This window comes from Ursus americanus, chromosome 33, assembly GCF_024610735.1.
Source record: "Ursus americanus isolate L20-20 chromosome 33, mUrsAme1.1.p, whole genome shotgun sequence".
In the NCBI taxonomy this organism is placed as follows: domain Eukaryota; kingdom Metazoa; phylum Chordata; class Mammalia; order Carnivora; family Ursidae; genus Ursus; species Ursus americanus.
Genome location: NC_142159.1, coordinates 23,470,535 through 23,484,578, shown reverse-complemented (window position 1 = coordinate 23,484,578; position 14,044 = coordinate 23,470,535). Strand labels below are relative to the sequence as shown.

The window sequence follows — 14,044 nt, the reverse complement described above, 5'->3', positions numbered from 1 at the left end:
TCTGGATATCAGCTCAAGTCGTGATCTCCCAGTCATGAGATCAAGCCCCACGTTGGGTTCCACACTTGGGTGTGGAGTCAGCTTAAGATTCTCTCCCTTCCCCCCTGTCCCTCCCCCTGCTTCCACTGGAGTGCTCTCTCTCTCTCTGAAATAAATAAATAAAATCTTCAAAAAGTAAAATAAAATGAAAATAAAGAATAAAGAGCCCATCTGAAGTCACAGTTCTCCCTTCCATCTTTCCTGTTTGTTTTTTTTTTTAATCGAGGTGAAATTCACATAAGATTCACCATTTTAAAGCGTGTAATTCGGTGGCGTTTAGTGCGTTCCCAGTGTTACGCAACCTCCACCTCTCTCGAGTTCTAACGTCTTATCCACACATCACCCCCAGAAGGAAATGCCATGTTCATTAAGCAGGCACTGTCCATCCCCCCCGCCCCCATCACCCCAGCCGTGGGCAACTACTGATCTGCTTTCTGTCTTCATTTTACCGAATTTTGGATTTACCTGTTTGCCTCTTCTGGAGATTTCATGTAAATGGAACAGCACACTGTGTTACCTTTTGTGTCTGGCTTCTTCATTTAGCATAATGTTTTTGAGGTTTACCCATGTACAGTATCTATTCCTTTCCTACGGCTGAATAATACCTCATTACATGGGTCTACCATGATGCATTCATCTGTTCACCCACTGGTGGACCTTTGAGTCATTTCTACCTTTTGGCTTAAAATCGGTGCTGCGCTGAGCATTTGTGACCAAGTATTGAATACCTGTTTTTAATTTTGGGGGGCATATACTCAGGAGTAGAATTGCTGAATCTTACGGTAATTCGATGTTGAACTTTTCGAGGACCTACCCACTGTGTCCCACAGTGGCTGCACCATTTTCCATTCCCCTCAGCAGTGGACAAGGGTTCTCATTTCAGTTTCTTCACATCCTCACCAACACTTGTTATTTTTTTCATTTTTTTCCATAGCCACCCTAGTGGGAGTGAAGTGGTACTTTGCTGCGGTTCTGATTTACATTTTCATAATGACAAGTTTCATGGGCTGCTCAGCCATCTGTCTGTCTTTTTTGGAGAAATGGCTTTTGAGGTCCTTCACCATTTTGTTTTTTTTTTTTTTAATGGATTTTTTTGTATTATGTTGTTCAGTTGCAGGAGTTCTTTATATATTCTGGATCCAAGACCTTTATCAGATAGATGATTTATAGATATTTCCATGTTTAATTTTAGAATGACTGTGTAAGATCCTTGATGATTTGGGGCGCCTGGATGGCACAGCGGTTAAGCGTCTGCCTTCGGCTCAGGGCGTGATCCCAGGGTTCTGGGATCGAGCCCCACATCGGGTTCCTCTGCTGGGAGCCTGCTTCTTCCTCTCCCACTCCCCCTGCTTGTGTTCCCTCTCTTGCTGGCTGTCTCTATCTCTGTCGAATAAATAAATAAAATCTTAAAAAAAAAAAAAGATCCTTGAGGACAAGAACAGCGTCTTTGCTGTGTGTCTCTGACCCAACCCACATCGGAGTCGAGGCAGCAGCTCAGTGATGTGCCTTTGCTCCATGCATTGATGCCATTGCTCCATGAGGCCAAATGCGACATCCCCTTATCACAAGTTGCCTTTGATTTCTGATAATGCCCACCACACTGCTCTTAGAAGTTGACTTATAAATAAGCACAAGTCAATTGGTTAAAAACTCATCACCGTTTGAGAAATAGGGTGGGTGATGTTTCATGAGGATCGCAAGTGGCTCCTTGTTACAAAGAGAAGTTCAAGGTGGAATCATCTCGTCGTGTCCAGCAATGCCCAACCCGTAATAAGTCCCTGTGCACAATATTTTAACTTTGCCTTTCCACCATCTTACTATAATCTTTTGGCCACTTACCCCATGCCCCTCCCCAACGGGACAGAGACCGTGGCTTCCTGACTTCTAAGGAGGAGATGTCAAATAAGGTATTTGCTGGATCCGTGTAGTAATTTAGTTTCAGCAAACTATACTGGAGGCTCTCTGAACTTTTCAGGATTGTGCAAGATGGCTTTCAGGATTTTTGCCAGGCCGAGGCTAGCTCGTGCCCTTCCCTCTCTCTTCCACATGGGTGCATGCAGAGAGGAAGCGAGTGTGTGCACTTACGTAGAAACCGAAGTTAAGAAGAAAGGTTGAGGAATCTCAACCCCGTGCTCTGCGAGAATACAGGTATTGACAGGAATTCTTCCCATAGAAGTTCACCTGAGTCCTTGGCTGGGAAGCACCGCTCAGGGGTGACAGGGCCAGCATTCGGAGTCTCAGGCCTCAGGCTTGATCAGTCTTCTCCTCTGTTTACATCACTGTCACTGAACCGACAAGTGGCCAGTGTTTTTCCGTAATGCAGATGAGGATATGCTGTGGTATTTGAAACGCCTGTGATGTTTGTGGATTAGGCACATGTGAGGTGGGTGTTACGGTCCCCACTTTACGCCGGAGGAAACTGGGGCCCAGAGGGGTTTGCCTAGGACCACCCAGCGGGCTGACGGAGGAGCCAGGACTCAAGTCCAAGTTCATCTGGGTCTGTGGTGGGCACTTGTCTGCTGCACCATCCCTCGTGCGCCTCTCAGCAGAGCACCTGGCATTTACCAGTGTCGAGCTGAGAGCTCTGGAAGAAAGATTGACCGTGAACAGGATAAAGCGCCTTTTGATTACGAACCATATTCGTTGTTTTCACCATGTTGACCTTTAGGGAAAAGAGCTGACATTTATTGCAGGGCACAGTGCCTTTCAAAGCCTCAAACAGACGCGATTTTCATTCTCTCTTTAATATTTAAATTTCCGGGACGCCTGGGTGGCTCGGTCAGCTAAGTGTCTGACTCTTGATTTTGGCTCGGGTCATGATCTCACGGTCCTGGGATCCGCCCGCGTCGCGCTCCGTGCTCAGCGGGGCGTCTGCTTGAGATTCTCCCTCTCCCCGTGCCCCTCCCCCGCTCGCTCTCTCAAATAAATAAATAAATAAAAATGTTAATAAAGGAGATGCATGTTTGCTGTAAAAATAATTCCAAAACTTAAAAATTCCCCTCACTCGCCTGGACCCTGAAGCCCTCCTCGGAGTTAACGACCTCGTGCAGTTGGGTATGTGTCCTTCCGGTGTGTGTGTTTATAGCCAGGTGACAGTATTTGCATACACATTATCATTTTACGGCTTGTTTTAGAAAGACACAGGCATTTTCTGCAGCTTGCTTTTTTCCACTTTAAGTATATCGATGTCTCACATTGTCTTTCCTCATTCACAGAGGTCCTACAGCAAAGAGTTGTTTGAAGAAGTGATCTCGAAGATGCGGAAGGCAGGGATCAAATCCACCATCGCGATCGAGAAGTTTAAGCTCCTCGCCGAGAAGGTGGAGGAGATCGTGGCCAAGAACGCGCGCGCAGAGATCGACTACAGCGACGCCCCCGACGAGTTCAGAGGCAAGCGGGCCGCTGTTTTCGTGCCACATTCTTTGATTTGAGTGACCTGGAGACGCGTAACATGAAAAGACGGCGTTCTGTGCTTTTAACTATTGTCCGGTGTGCCGGAGTCACCCCTTGAGACGCATTGCCTAAAATTACTTTTGCCTACTTTTAGTTCCTGTTATAAATTAAAAGGGGGGAAAAAGTCCTTATCTTGATTTCAAACCAAGTAACAACCGTGAAAACGCCAAGCCTTCCCTTTGCAAGAGGGGATTTGCATTTCCAAAGAAGAGTCCTGGAAAGGCTCAGATGAAGGGCTCGGGCCAGTGTCTTTCTTGCAGAGCCCGGGTCCTTTTCCTCTGTTCCCCCTCCCAGCTGTAGCTTCCCCCAAAGGGACCGTGTGCACGTTTATCTCATGCTGACTTGCGGCTACACGTGGAGGCCTGGTTGGATCGTACGAGTGTTGTGTCTGCGGACGGACCTTTCACTGATAGAAGGGCCTTGCTTCGTTTTCCGTTTCAGTTTTGGGCGCTGTGATGAGTCTGCTTTGCTTTGTCTCCGTAGACCCTCTGATGGACACCCTGATGACCGACCCCGTGCGGCTGCCCTCCGGCACCATCATGGACCGCTCCATCATCCTGCGGCACTTGCTGAACTCCCCCACGGACCCCTTCAACCGACAGATGCTGACCGAGAGCATGCTGGAGCCAGGTAGAGGACGGCGCGGCCTGAGGCCCCGCGCCGAGTCCTGTGTCAGGCATCCGAAGGGGGCCATTTATCAGATCCCGAAGCTCCCTGGCTTACGGCACTTAATGGAAAAGACACGCAACAGTCTTTGCTGTGATCCACTGCGGGAGTCCAGTCCTTCTGTCTTGCTGCTTCCTCAGTCTTCGTATCAGGGAGGCAGTGAATGGCCTTTTCTTTCCCTTCGTACCGACCCGCAAGCCGCATCTCCTAGGAAGAGCCCTCCCGCCCGGGGCCATTAATCCTCTCCTTTTCTTTTCCCAGTGCCGGAACTGAAAGAACAGATTCACGCCTGGATGAGAGAGAAGCAAAACAGTGATCATTAAACCGTCCCCCGCGCCCACCCTCTGCTCGACACAGCCAAGGCCAGCCAGGCAGGCGGAGGCTCGGCGGCGGTGGAGACGCCGTTCAAATGTTGGAGGCCCCGCACGGCAGAAGACGCCGAGAGCCCCCCCAGAGTGACCGGACGGTGGAGACCTGCAAGGACGTGGATGAGAAGAGGAGCCCCCTTCCTGTACATATATTTAAGTGACACACATGGTCAAAAGCTTGAGGGACACACTTTACGATTGCTCGAGTAATAAAGCTCGTCCTTCCTATGTCACCCTTTGGGGCTTTTGCAATGGAAGTCTTTTAGTGATTGATGACAAACGGCTCTGGGCAGCATCCCGTTCATCTTCCCCCCCCCCCCCCCAGTCCAATATCCGTTGATTTGATTGTGATTAGAAAACCTTGGACATTTTGCTGCTAAAGAATCCTCGCCCCCCCCCCCCCGGCCCCTTCCTGACCCTACTTGCACTGCTGTGGATTTTTTTAAGAGAAGCAAAAACAAAAATAAACTCCTTCCCCCGGCCCTCCAAACATATACTCTGTGAGATAACTGTGCCTGCAACAAAGTGTTAATCCTGGGATCGTATTTTTATATCATATTCACATATTTGTTTTTTTTAATTGGTGTTAGATGACATGATTAATAAAAAAGGCAAGATATTTTCAGAATTCGAATTTCAGTTTTTATTTTTTTTTTCTTTTGAAATGTCCCTTTGAAGTTTTTTTATCCTGAACAAAGTGAAGAGAACGTGCTGCTCTGGCCCTTGTCGTAAGGCCGCTGTTAGGACCCTGAGGAACAGCTGCGGCAAAGGGAGTGTTCACGTGTGTCAGGGTTTACGTCACCGCGGTTTTTGGGGGGGGGGCGGGGGGCGGGGGGAGCAGTGCAAAATCATTGCAGTTGTCCTAGGAGGGAAAAGAAATTCCACAACTCTGGGGTCTGTGAGTGCGAGGCAGGGGGTCATCTGCAGGACGTGTCCCTTGGGGCTTGGCCTTACCAAAGCAAAAACGGGGCGCAGGAAACGTGGACGTGTGTCTGCTTGTAAACACACACACACAAACACACCCACACATGCACGGAAACGTAAGACTTCTTGTATTACTGCTCCCGACTTAACATACTTGAATTCTTGAATTTCCTTTGGGGTAAAAAAGGATCTGAAACCATAAAGTGTTTTGAAGAAATTAAGCTACGAGAACATCCTTTTTCTTTTCCTTTTTCCCCCCTCTCCACAGACCATGTCCTCTGTTCGATTCCTAACGCAAACTACAATAAATGGTGATACACATTCAGAAGGAACCTTCTTTGAGTCTCTTCTTTTTGCGGAAAGCAAAGGGGTGGGTGAAGAACAAGGGCCAAATGAGTTTGCGTGTGAACCCTCCTGTCTGCAGCCAATGAAGAGTTGCTATTTTTAAAATAAAACTTTCCCGTTTGTATCCGTCTCCGCGCTCCATTTGGTTCTGATTTCGCTGTTGGCGTGTGTGAGGGGGTTGAGCTTTGTCACGTTCGGTCTCTGCGATTCTCAACTTGTTCCCCATCTCCAGTACCTTCTCCCTGACTCTTCCAGTGCTTCCTCAAGGCCGGCCCGTGTCATCGAGCGATGATAAGAGCGAGCACCGACAGAGCATTCGCTGTGTGCTGGGTACTGCGCCAAGGGGCTTTGCACATTCATGACTTCATCCTCTAAGAAGGCGATACTCTTGGGGCGCCTGGGTGGCTCAGTGGGTTGAGCAGCCGACTCTTGATTTCAGCTCAGGTCCTCATCTCAGGGTCCTGGCGTCGAGACCCGCGTCGGGCTCCGCACTGAGCAGGGAGTCTGCTTGAAGATTCTCTCTCCCTGTCCCTCTGCCCCTCCCCTGCTCACACTCACACATGCACACGCTCTCTCTCTCTCTCTCTCTAAAATAAATCTTTTAAAAATAAAGAAGACAATGCTATTGTCTTAGGTTTTTTTTTTTAAACACATCAGGGTGGGAGGTGAGGAGAGTTTAGGCATCTTGCTCAAGGTCACCTGGTCGGTCAGTGGAAGATCAAGTATCGGGCTCTGAAGCCCATGCCCCCAACCGCCATATGCACTACTTCTCTTGACCAAATTTGTACTAAATCACTTCCCCTCCCCCCAAAAATATAATGCATTCATTATCCCACCATGCAGATAATTCCATTAATCTAGTTCACTTTTTACTAAGCTTGCATATGTGTATGCCTATAACATTATGTCTTGGGGCTTCTATGCCTAATTGTTTATCTACCTTATGAATATGTATTATTATCTCCTCTTTAACCAGATTATAAAGTCTTCACAGGCACAGCTGTCGTGTTGTCCGCGTGTCCCCGTGAACGTGATAGGATGCTGCCATATCCCTCTGAACGCCCTCAGCGTTTTGAACATTCAGAATTCAGAGGTTTCAAGGATCATCTGCTGGGTAGGACATGGCTCTTGTCTGTACTGTCTCTAGGGGCAAGATCATTCGTGTTTCCATTTGTTAAGAGTCTCGGGGTTACTGTTTCATAGAAGCTTCTGTTTGATGCAATCTGTTAATTACGGATAGTAAGATAAGTTCCAAAATATTTTAAAAGTAGGTCTTGGCTACAAGAAAGATGGTCAGACAAGGAGGATCTGAGTATCAGATGAGCAGAAGAGAAATAATCCTTGACAGATGATTAAAATAGCTTCTTGTTTTGTGACTCACTCCTGTGTGGGTTTTTAAAAGGAGTTGATAAAATATCTTCTGAAAAGATAGCTGAGCACATTATTTTGTGCACGTTTGTTAACCTTTGGATTTGGTGCAGAAAGTAGTGAATTTCGCCGGGTTTTGGTTGGAGTGGAAAAGACATAAAGAGGCCTGGTCTGACTAGGTTAAGTTTTTGTGGCAAAGAGACCTCCACGGTGGCCTCTGAGCTTGGCCTTGATATCCACGAGTGTTGGGCTGAAGGAAACCACGTTGGTTGTAGATAACTTGTCTTTCGTGGGCATGTTCTGTGTGCAAGACACTCTTTCCTGGAGTAATTCACTTAGTCCTCGGCAGCCGTCTGAAGGAGATAGTGTAGTGAGATGGGCATGGGAATCCAAGCCACACGGGCTTCAGAGTCTGGTCCCTCCACCGTTCCTGCTGTACGGCAGTATTCCAGAATGGCCCAGCTTCGGAATGCCCGAGGGCATACATAGAAGCAGCATATGATTCTGGAAGGGGCTTTGGCCTTGGGGTCAGCTCCAGACCCAACCCTCGTGGGAAATGGTGAAATAACTTTAATCTCAGGGCTTTGCTTGCCGGCCACTCACTGTCAAGTCCCAAGTTTGTATCTCCAGCCCAGGCCTCTCTCCCACGCTGCACACACTAGTCACCTCCAATGCCTTCAGAGTTCTGAGTTAAGTTCCTTCTGTTTCACCCCTGACCTGCAACTCTTTGTCTCTCCATCATGGTAAATGGCAACTCCATCCTTGCTAGGTCACTTGGACCAAAAACTTGAGAGTCATCCTTGATTCCTCTCTTGTGCTCTCCTCCTAGCCAGTTGGCACACAGATTTCTCAGCTCGACCTGCAGAATGTACCCAGAATTCAGCCACTTTTCACCAGGCCCACTGGTATGACTGGTCTGAATCATTAGCAGTGACCTGGCTTATTGCAATAGCTTCCCGACTGCTCTCCCTGTTTCCCTCCTTGTTCTCTCTCGTAACAGCAGCTGGACTGGTCTTGTTAAAACTTGCCTAAGATCAGGGGTGCCTGGCTGGCTCAGTCAGAGCATGCAACTCTTGATCTCGGGGTCATGAGTTCAAGCCCCACAATGGGCGTGGAGATTACAAAAACCAAGAAACAAAAAACCACTTGACTAAGATCACATCGTTTCTACGCTCAAACCTTCCATGGCTTCCCAATCCTTGTAGGAACAAAAAAGATTTTACAGCAGCCTAGAAGGCAGTACGGTCCCTCTCCGTGATCTCTCTGAACTTAATCCTACAGTTGCCCCTTCCTCCAGCCACCAAGCCTCCCTGGCCTCCTTGCCCTCCTTAACCCGCACACCTGCTCCCCACACTGCTAGGGCCCTTGTAATTGCTCCCTCTGCAAGGAATCCTCTTCCCACAGATATCCACCTGGAACACAACTCCCTCATGGCTTTAGGTCTCTACTCAACTCTCACCTCCATGAGTCCTTCCTTGTCCTCCTATTTGCTGTTTAAAATGGCACTATTTGCTGTCCCTTGTGATTCCCTTTCTTTGCATTTTCTCCTTAGCATTTATCATTAGCTAACTTACAATATTGCTTATTTACAGTCTGTTTCCCCCACTAGAATGTGTGGCCCCAGGAGGGCGGGACTCGAATCTGTCGTGCAGCCCTAGCACCGGGAAGGGTGCCTGGCACAGGGTGAATGCTCGATCTATTTGCTGAATGAACGATCTCCCCATGCATTTGTCGTTCCAGGTGGATCAGTTATCTCTTGCTGCAGAACCAGATCACCCCAAAATTTAGTGGCTTGATACAGTAACGGTGATTTTATCTCCTTGGTCCTGGAGGTTCCAAGAGCAAGCATCCAAGACGGCCAGACCGAAGCTGTATCACTTCTTACAATTGAGGCTTGGAAGTCACACGCTGTGACTTCTGTCTTAGTCATAAGTCTGCCTGGATGTAAGGGGAAGGAATGTAGAAGCCACTTCACGGCAGGAAGGATGTGAGCATCGCCCTGTAAGAACAGCTTCTGAGATGGGAGATACCGTTTTGGTCGCCTTGCAAACTAAGATCTGCCACGTGCCCCTTCTGCCAACAATCTACAGTCTCCCTGTATGCAAAATACATCTCTTCCCCCAAAGACTCCCAAATTTCATCCCATTACGGCTTCAGCTTGAAGTCCAGTGTCTCATCATCCAAAACAAGGCTAGGCGCAGGGGAGGCTCCTCTGACGTGATTCTTCAGGTTCGGTCCCTGCAGTGCCACTTCTGATTTAAAGCTCTGTGAACCAAAGATACAAGTTATCTACACACAGGCACACACACACACACAACGTACAATGATGGGACAGCTATGGAAAAATCATAGGTGCTCCTATTCCAAACGTTGGAAAATGGGGACACACAGGAGTCACCGGCCCGTAGTAATTCTGAAATCCCGCCTGGCACGTGTTGCCAGTTCCTTCTACAGCCACTAATTGTTCACCAAGATTCTCAGCTCCACCCTCGGGGGTCTTGAGTTTTGCCCCGGAATCCTTCCTCCCTCTTCCATGACAAAACCAAATGGCAAGAAACTAGGCATCTCAGTCTGTTTCCTGTTCATAAAAAGAGGTTGGGCTCAGAGGTCCTTCCACGTCGTGCTTTCTCTGTCGCCTTCCCTCTAAGCCAGAGGTACTTTCCCCAGAACAATTCCCTTGGAACTTTGTGGGTTTTCCATGAATCTTCTTGGGCTTGACTCTATCAAACAAAAGCTACACCCACAAAGCTCTTCCAGATAAACTCTTCCCTACTTGGGATTTCTTGTGAAATCCTTAAATCTTTCTGAGATCTTAAAAGGGTTTGTGGTCACGTTCTTGGCCTCGTTTTATAGATGGTTCCTAAAGTTCTAAATGGCTTCCGGAGGCAACGAGAAGAAGCCAAGTGACACTTTGCCTCGCAATCTCCCGGCCTCGATCACTGAGTTCACTCCTCCACAGTTACTGTTCCTCTAGCCCGGATGACAGCATTACCAAAATTTCCGCCACCACGTGACAAGGGGCCTCTTTCCCTCGGCTCCCAATAACATTTACTCATGTTCCTTTAAAGCCTTTCTGATGCCCTTTAGGCTAACAGCATCCTCAAGTTGTCTTCTGTCCACCATTCAGTCCCAAAGCCAAAGCCTGTGTTTTCGGCTTGTTACACCCACACCCACTTCCAGGACCTAAATCCTGCTGCTAAACAGATCGCCCGCATTTAATGGCTTAAAACAGCAGCTATTAATTTATTATCATCTGTCATGGTTCTGGGGTGAACTGAGTTCAGTTCTCGCTCTGGGACTCCGTACAGTGGCAATCAGGATGAAGTCACCTGAAACACCTCCCTCCCTCTGACCGTCGGCTGTAACACCTACACGTGGCCTCTCTGGGGCTCCGGGGCTTCCAGACGCAGCATGGTGACCAGGTTCTAAGAGCGAGCACTCCAAGAGGTCCAGGCAGAAACTGGTCTTGACAACCTAGCGGCCTCGGGAGTCGCAGAGCGTCTCTTCTGCTGCAGACACAGGCCCGCCCGGGTTCCAGGGGAGGGAGTGGAGACCCCAGCTCTCCGTGGGAGGAATGTCAGTGTCACATTTCAAGAATAGCACGTGGATGGGAGATCCTGTCACAGCCATCTTAGAAAATAGAATCAGCCACAGCGTTTCCCCCTTCTGTAAACGGTCAGTTCTTACCTTTTTGTTTTCCTGCCCCTTTTCTTGATATTTTGCAGGCATTCTTATGTATTTTTCTTGGACTTACTCCCTAGTCCGTTTTAGTTGTTGGGGATGTGTTCTTGCCGTCTGTTATCTTTGATACCTTTGTTGTGATCTCTTTTTTGAAACAGAAATTCTGAATGTTAGTATTGTTATATTTATACTTCTGTTTATATATTTTTTGAGGTAGAATTAGCCATTTTAATTTAATTCAGTGTACAATTCAGTGGTGTTTAGTGTATCCACAGTGCTGGGCAATGACCAGCTCTCTCTAGTTTCAAAACTATAGATGTGGTTTTAGGGCTGTGTTTTTTTAATTTAATATTTTGACTAGGAAATAGGTACACATGGTTCAAGATGAAAAAAAAAAACAAAACAAAACCCAAAGAATATGGAGGAAAAGGACTGCCTCCTCTTCTCCACCTCCTTCCCCCAGCCTCCCATGACCCTTGCACTGATACTGGTTCGTCCTTCCTTCCTTCCTTCCTTCCTTCCTTCCTTCCTTCCTTCCTTCCTTCCTTCCTTCCTTCCTTCCTTTTCTTCTTTCTCTTTTTTCTTTCTTTTCTTCTTTCTCTTTCTTTCTTTTCTTCTTTCTCTTTCTTCTTTCTTTCCTCTCTTTCTTTCTTTCTTTCTTTTTCTTTTTTCTTTTTTTTTTTTTTTACCAGTTTTCTTTCTCAGTGGAAATGGCAGTCCTACGCTATGCTACACCTTGCTTTTTTCACGTAAAACATGCCTCGGGATCCACTCTTCCAGCAGCCCCTATATCCTATTATTACTGATAGCACGTTAGCTGATTGCAATCTGGATTGCCTCCAACAGCTCTGCGGTGAACAACCTTATAAATACACCACGTTTGCACGTGTGCAAACATACGTGAAGGTAAATTCCTAGGAGTGGAATTGGAGGATCAAAGAACACATAGGATTTTAATTCTGCTACAGATTGCCAAATCGCCCTCCACTGGGTTGTACCGTTTATTTTCTTACCAGCAACATACGAGAAACTCTTTTGGGAGGAAGTCAGGGACAGGGTCTCTGAAAAACTATCATTTAAATGTGGAGAAAGTGGGGCGCCTGGGTGGCGCAGTCGTTACGCGTCTGCCTTCAGCTCAGGGCGTGATCCCAGCGTTCTGGGATCGAGCCCCACGTCGGGCTCCTCCTCTGGGAGCCTGCTTCTCCCTCTCCCACTCCCCCTGCTTGTGTTCCCTCTCACTGGCTGTCTCTCTCAAATAAATAAATAAAATCTTAAATAAATAAATAAAATCATAAATAAATAAATAAACGTGGAGAAAGTAATGGTGAGAGGCCTGTAAAGATCTGTGGGAAGAGTAGTCCATGGGCACGGAAACAGCAAACTCAGAAACTCCCACAAGGGTGCCTGGGTGGCTCGGTCAGTTGAGCATCTGACTCTCGATTTCAGCTCAGGGCATGGTCTCGGGTTCGTGAGATTGAGCCCCGCGTCAGGCTCTGTGCCGGGCGTGGAGCCTGCGTAAGTCTCTCCCTCTCCCTCTGCCCCTCCTCATCCCTCTCAAAAAAAAGAAGCAGCTCCCTCAGGTGTTCTCCCGGTTTGTTTAAGGAGAGGGGGTGGAGAGATGATGGCTACACATGGTAGCCATTGTGAAGACCGTGCTTTTACCTTGAGTGAGAACCGTTGCGATTAGAAGGTGTGAGCAGAGGAGTGACGGGACCCGCCGCAGTCCTCTGATGTTCCAACTCTGGCTGCCGTGGGGAACAGAGAGTGGGCCGGAGCGGAAGCACAGACATGAGACGACCCAGAAGACGAGTGCAGCAATTCGGGAAAGGTCGGAGGAAGCTCAGGTCAGGGCAGTGCTGGCAGAGGTAGTGAAGCGTGCAGATGCTGATATAATTTGAGGATGGAGTCCAGAGGATTTGCCGATGGACTGGATATGGAGAACGAGAGAGGAAAGGTATTAAATTTGGTTCTAAAAGTTTTTGCTTGCACAACTTGAGAGTTAGAAGAGTAATTTGGGGGTAGGAGAAGTCAGTTGCTGCACTTATTTCATTTTATTTATTTTTTGTTTCATTTTTTAAAAGATATTATTTATTTATTTGAAAGAGAGAAAGAGCACAAGCAGGTGGGGGGCAGAGGGAGAGAGAGAGAAGCAGACTCCCTGATGAGCAGGGAGCCCGGTGTGGGGCTCGATCCCAGGACCCCGGGATCATGACCCCAGCCAAAGTCAGATGCTTAACCGACTAAGCCACCCTGGCTCCCAGGTGCCCCTTCACTTAGTTCATTCTCTACTGAAGACGACTCGAATCATCCAAGTGGCCGTGTCAAACAGGCAGTGGCAGAGTTGAGCCTGGAGTTCATGGCAGAAGTACAGATTAGAGAGATGAACTTGGGAACCATCCCTGTATTTCACAGATGTTATTAAATTCTTTTTTTTTTTTTAAGTAATTCTCACTTTCTTTTGAACTACACTCTACGCCCAGTGTGGGGCTCAAATTCACAGCCCCGAGTTCAAGGGCCGCATGCTCTACCGACTGAGCCAGCCAGGAGCCTAAATAGTCTTATCTATGAACATAGTAAATATTTTATTTTGTTTTGTTTTAAGTAAGCTCTACACCCAACGTTGAGCTTGTTTCTCCCTCTCCTGGCTGTTCATGCTCTCACTCACTCTCTCTTTCTCTCTCAAATAAATAAATAAAATCTTAAAAAAAAATAAAAACTAGGAGTGCCTGGATGGCTCAGTCAATTAAGCATCTGCCTTTGGCTCGGGTCATGATCCCGTGGTCCTGGGATTGAGCCCCACGTCAGGCTCCCTGCTTGGTGGTGAGCCTGCTTCTCCCTCTCCCTCTGCAGCTCCCCCTGCTTGTGCTCTCTCTCTCTCCCTCTCTCTCTGTCAAATAAATAAACAAAAAATCTTTAAAAAGAAAAACTAAAAGAAGTAATAAAAATAAAAACTGCTATACAGGGATGCCGGGTGGCTCAGTCAGTTAAGCCTCTGATGTTTTGATCTCAGAGTTCTGAGTTCAAGCCCCATGTTGGGCTTGAATAATAAATAAATAAATAAAAGTAAAAAACTAAAAATGTCTATACACACATCTATGCTTATATTTAAGTCGATTTAAAATTTATTTGTCATTTTATTGCACCATGCTCTGATAACAACTGTCAAAACGGTGTTGACCCTTGGGAATCTCTGAGGCTTC

General features: G+C 47.4%; 1 protein-coding gene across 4 annotated transcripts in view; it reads left to right on the top strand.

The window, feature by feature from the left end:
* Positions 1–5,782, top strand: part of UBE4B (ubiquitination factor E4B) — a 119,325-nt gene extending 113,543 nt beyond the window's left edge. For all 4 annotated transcript variants that reach the window (XM_087858306.1, XM_045776882.2, XM_045776884.2 and 1 more), the window contains 3 exons: positions 3,255–3,429; positions 3,976–4,122; positions 4,420–5,782. In XM_087858306.1, the coding sequence (XP_087714432.1) occupies positions 3,255–3,429; positions 3,976–4,122; positions 4,420–4,481 (384 nt within the window). In that variant the 3' untranslated portion in view covers positions 4,482–5,782. The remainder of the gene's footprint in view (positions 1–3,254; positions 3,430–3,975; positions 4,123–4,419) is intronic.
* The last annotated feature ends 8,262 nt before the right edge of the window (positions 5,783–14,044 follow it).